General features: G+C 40.2%; 1 protein-coding gene across 2 annotated transcripts; it reads left to right on the top strand.

Moving 5' to 3' along the window:
* Positions 1 to 206: 206 nt before the first annotated feature.
* HAND2 (heart and neural crest derivatives expressed 2) lies at positions 207 to 3,887 on the top strand. 2 transcript variants are annotated; one of them, XM_030191542.1, is made up of 3 exons: positions 207 to 524; positions 802 to 1,514; positions 3,197 to 3,887. In XM_030191542.1, exons 2-3 carry the CDS (start codon positions 969 to 971, stop codon positions 3,293 to 3,295), a joined length of 645 nt encoding a protein of 214 aa, XP_030047402.1. In that variant the 5' UTR covers positions 207 to 524; positions 802 to 968; the 3' UTR covers positions 3,296 to 3,887. The 2 variants fall into 2 exon arrangements, with proteins under 2 accessions (XP_030047402.1, XP_030047400.1); XM_030191540.1 differs by having other exon boundaries at positions 207 to 1,514.
* The last annotated feature ends 870 nt before the right edge of the window (positions 3,888 to 4,757 follow it).

Below are 4,757 nucleotides of genomic sequence, written 5' to 3' on the forward strand. Positions count from 1 at the left end.
TTTTTTTTCTTGCTTTAATTACGTTATGGTTATGAAGGGGTAGCCAATCCTTCAAGAGGAGTTCGACAATTAGCAACGTGAACATCAAAAAGTTTTATTGCAGGCTTCAGGAGTTCCCGCCCCGTTAGCTCGCTGATTGGTTGAGTCAGCCTCTGACGAAATATATTAACCCAAGCTGCCCTAAAGATGTGGCTGTACATGGAGTTTATACTTTGGAAATCTTGCCAGTGGTGAAACTACACTACAGCTGTAGCGCCTACAGAGCCCACTGCTGTGGGAACAAAATAACCCTCGGGAGCGTCACAACAGGCACAAATGCCCCAAAGAGTTCTTGTTGATTTTTTGAGTCAGGAAATGAAGGGCCCTATATGAAGATTTTCTGTGGCAGGAAAAAAATGGATGACAGCCTTCTGTAAAACAAAAACAAAAAAAAAACCCAAAACAAAAAGAAAATAAACATTGGTGGTCATTCCAATGCAAAAGAGGCGGCCACAGTTTAAAGGGCGATATGGACGAAGTCTTTTGTAAGTAATATATTGACTCGGTTCGCAATCGAAAAAAAGAGATAAATAAATAAATAAATAGAAACGTTTAGAACTTTTCAAAACAGTCTATTGATCTTCACTTTGGGAGAAAACTCTGTGAAAAACCTGGAAAAGTGATGCCTGATTTTAATCACTTACATCTGCTTTAGCTGCTTTTACGTTTTACTTGAATCCTGCAGAAGTCGAGATACGGATACTATACTTTTTTTTAATTTTATTATTATTTTGAAATTTTTTTTTGCTGTTGTTTTAAAAGACAGGGAATTTCCCCGTGGAGTCGGGAGCCTTTAATCGATCTATGAAGAAATCACAGCACTAAGAAGGAGAAGAGGGCGAGAGGAGGGCTCGGGGGCTGGAGCAAGGGACAGCCCGGTGCAGGAGAGCGGGCTGAGGGCCGGCTCGGGACTCTCCCCCGAGAGGGAGATGAGTCTGGTCGGGGGCTTCCCTCACCATCCGGTGGTGCACCACGACGGCTACCCCTTCGCCGCTGCCGCAGCCGCTGCCGCCGCCGCCGCCGCCAGCCGCTGCCATGAAGACAACCCCTACTTCCACGGCTGGCTCATCAGCCACCCGGAGATGTCTCCCCCCGACTACAGCATGGCACCGTCCTACAGCCCCGAGTACACGAATGGCGTCGCCGGCCTGGACCACTCCCATTACGGGGGCGTCGGAGGGAGCGGGACCGGCGGGCTGGTGGTGCGGCCGGTGAAGCGCCGCGGCACGGCCAACCGCAAGGAAAGGCGCCGGACTCAGAGCATCAACAGCGCCTTCGCCGAGCTACGCGAGTGCATCCCCAACGTGCCCGCCGACACCAAGCTCTCCAAGATCAAGACCCTCCGCCTGGCCACTAGCTACATCGCCTACCTCATGGACCTGCTGGCCAAGGACGACCAGAACGGCGAAGCGGAGGCCTTCAAGGCGGAGATCAAGAAGACAGACGTGAAAGAGGAGAAGAGGAAGAAAGAGCTGGTCAGTATAAGCCTTGCCTCTCTTCTTTTGTTTCCTTTCCTCTTTTTTTTTTTTCCTTCTGTAAATTTTAGTGGGGAAAAACACAAGCATATTATTGGAAAAACTATCTCAAATAATTATTAGCAAACAAGGCTGAGGGAGTTGCTTATGTGAGTTTTCGTTAAAGATCCTAAACTTGTAATTCGTTTACTGCATTCCATAAAGCTTGTTCGTACCAGTTGTTGTTTTTTTTTAAAGATGGGTGTTTAGTGCATAGTAATTATAGTTTCTGTTCAAAACTGTTTCAAAATATAAGCCCTTAATCATAGGAGGATTTATGATTGATTTCTCTTCAGAAACTTGGGCGGGGGGGGGGGGGGGGGGGGTCTGTACTTTACTTGCTAAAATAACTTCTTTATTGTGGAAAATAAAAACTATCAAAGCATTTCTCACTTGAAAAGACAACAAAATGAGTGGATATTTCTATCATTCAGCAATTCGTATCCACCTGAGTACAACTACAGGATAGCAGAAATCTCTAACATTTAAACTGTTGCTGAGTTATTTTAAATCTGTTAAATTAGATGTACATACAGGCAAATTCATAATAAAGCATACGTTTATCTGTTTGTATATATATTTTTTAAAAATGAAGGTACAACATTTTTCCCATTAGACTAAATGCATTTTTGGCTGGCCAAATAGGTTCACACAGCAAACATACTTCTTTGTTAAGATATCAAAGAGAACTAAAATGATAACCACACACTTGTATATACATGTAATTTAACAATTTTGAAGTTATTTTCTGAAATGTAGCTTACCATTTAAATGTTCTTACATTGGGGTACTTCTGTTTTTCTTCAGATCGCATGGATATGAAACATTGAATCGTTATAACAATTCTCCCTTTGCAGGCAAGAAACTAATGTATTTAATTACAAAGAAAATCCCCCCCAAAAATATTTATTATTTAATATTAAACTTTAACTAGGGAACCAGGAATTAAGATAAATACCAACCAGATCTGCCTATACATATCTATAAAGTAGCCGGTCATGAGACGATGATATGCTAGGTATAGTGCACTGTATGGTTATGGAATTCCTTAAAAAAAGAAGGCACATTAATTATACCAGCTGAAGCTGACATTTTAGATAATAACAGTTTAACGTGAGAAAAAAAAACGAGCCCAAGTTAGAACTCAATGTTGTACCGTGATTCCAACGCAATTGGAATTAAAAAAAAACCACCACAAATCAAACATTTAGGTTTTTCACAAACTGATGGTGTGTAGTTTGAGAAATTAGGGCCTTTCTCAAGCATTTCTACCAGGAGAAGTTAGTTTCTTGCCTGCAAAGGGAGAATTGTTATAACAATCCAAGTAATGAAATACATAAACGTATTTGAAGGGAATATTTTTTCCCTTTGAAAAGCTATGTTTTATTTCCCCCCCCCCCCCCCCCCCCCCCTTGAAAAGCTATGTTTTTTGCTGAAAGTGTGCAGAGTAGATCTGAGGCCTGGTCCTGAGCTTCAGTTTCAATTGCTTCCTCATGTTTAGTATCTATTTTTATATTTTTAATTTTTTTTATGTTGTTGTAGGAACTAGAATACTGAGACCATAAATGAATTGGGTTTCTAAATATCTTGTTGTTTTTTTCTTCCCTCTCTCTCTCTCTGGTTCTTGTGTCATTCGTCGTCAGAATGAACTCTTGAAAAGCACAGTTAGTAGCAACGATAAGAAAGCCAAGGGAAGGACTGGATGGCCCCAACATGTTTGGGCTTTGGAGCTCAAACAGTGAAAGACAGAACTCAGCAGTCATGGAAATCTTCGAAACTGATAATCTGCCCTGCAAACTTTCTGTATGTGGAACTATCCAGATTATTTATGTGCAATTTCTCCCTTACACATTTTCCGTCCCTCCTCCCCCCCCCCAGAAAAAAAAAACGTGGATATTTGAAGAAAAACATTCCATGTTTTCATATGAAGAAGCAACTCCAGGTTGGTAAGGGGGTTATGTCGTAGTTTTGTGAATGTTATGTCTTTGTATATGAAACTCTGGGACACAAACAGTAACAAGAAGAAGTGTAGGGGGGGGGGAACTCCCTGGCATTAGTATGTACATGAAGTGTATGGTTAAAGTCCTCATTTTGGATATAAATAGTCATGAATTAAAAAAAAAAGAAACATTATTTTTCATCAGAAACACTTGTCTCAGTTGAAATTGGTATTTTAGTGTTGTGGTTTTGTTGTTTTGTGATCGTTCAGTATTTGAAGCTGTTTCCAACAGTTATTTGTCTTTTGTGCACTTCTGTCCTGCAATGTGGAGTTTAATTAATATTTGAAAGTGTAAACGTTGTAAGTGTCCAATAAACCACTGTGTGTGTTTTTTTTACATTCTTTTGTTTGTTTTATTTCCTTTTGTATGACGTCAGAGGAAACTAACCATCCTGAAGTACTTAGCATTATTAGTATAATAAATCAGAGATCATGACAAAATATTAATTAGTTTATATTCCAGGGACTTCAGATCGGTAACATGGCACTCATACGTTTTACAATCGGCAAAACATTAACTCTGGATGAATCAGAACGTAAGCCCAGACCAGAAATATTTTTGAACCCCTATTTTGTTTTGTTTTGTTGTGGGAGGGGGGTTATAGTATTCAGAATTGTCCTCCTGTGGCTATAAAATAATGCATTGGTATGAAAATCTCACACACGTGTGACTGAAACAAAAATATGTTGTTGTACAGATGCACACCGAACACCTGGATACATATTCAATTGTATAACAGATTTATCATTTGTGGCACCTTTTTAGAGAACTTCAATTTTGTATATGTGTTTATTAAATAGGGCAACAGTTGGTGGGGAAAAAACCGTTGAGCTTAATATATGTGATCATGTAACAGGTAATTTTTCCTGAAATAAGAAACAGTAAACAGTACAAAAAAAAAAGCTTTAGGAAGAGGGAGGGGCAAATCCAAGATTTACAACGGGTTTCAGACCTCTTTGCTGCCCAGTGTATGCCTGAAGTACACTTTCTAATTTGCACCGTGAGTGCATTTTGTATCGTATCCCTGGCTAATCTAGGCAGCACAGGCCCTTATTTTCCACTCTAGCACCATGTTCCTATGGCAGAAAAATAAAAGCCCTTTGGTCTTGGAAACTAGATTCATTTTATTTAGGCTTGACGGTCATATAACTGCTTCTTGCAAAACTTATCAGCCATTGTGGCATCAGAACGGTGCAATAGAGAG

This window comes from Microcaecilia unicolor, chromosome 2, assembly GCF_901765095.1.
Source record: "Microcaecilia unicolor chromosome 2, aMicUni1.1, whole genome shotgun sequence".
NCBI classification, from domain to species: Eukaryota; Metazoa; Chordata; class Amphibia; order Gymnophiona; family Siphonopidae; genus Microcaecilia; species Microcaecilia unicolor.

Bases quoted from the DNA above. Each gene is read 5' to 3' on its own strand.
- HAND2 (XM_030191540.1), top strand. From the start codon at position 969: ATGAGTCTGGTCGGGGGCTTCCCTCACCATCCGGTGGTGCACCACGAC. The intron at 1,515-3,196 runs GTCAGTATAAGC...ATTCGTCGTCAG, and splicing joins AGAAGAGGAAGAAAGAGCTG to AATGAACTCTTGAAAAGCAC.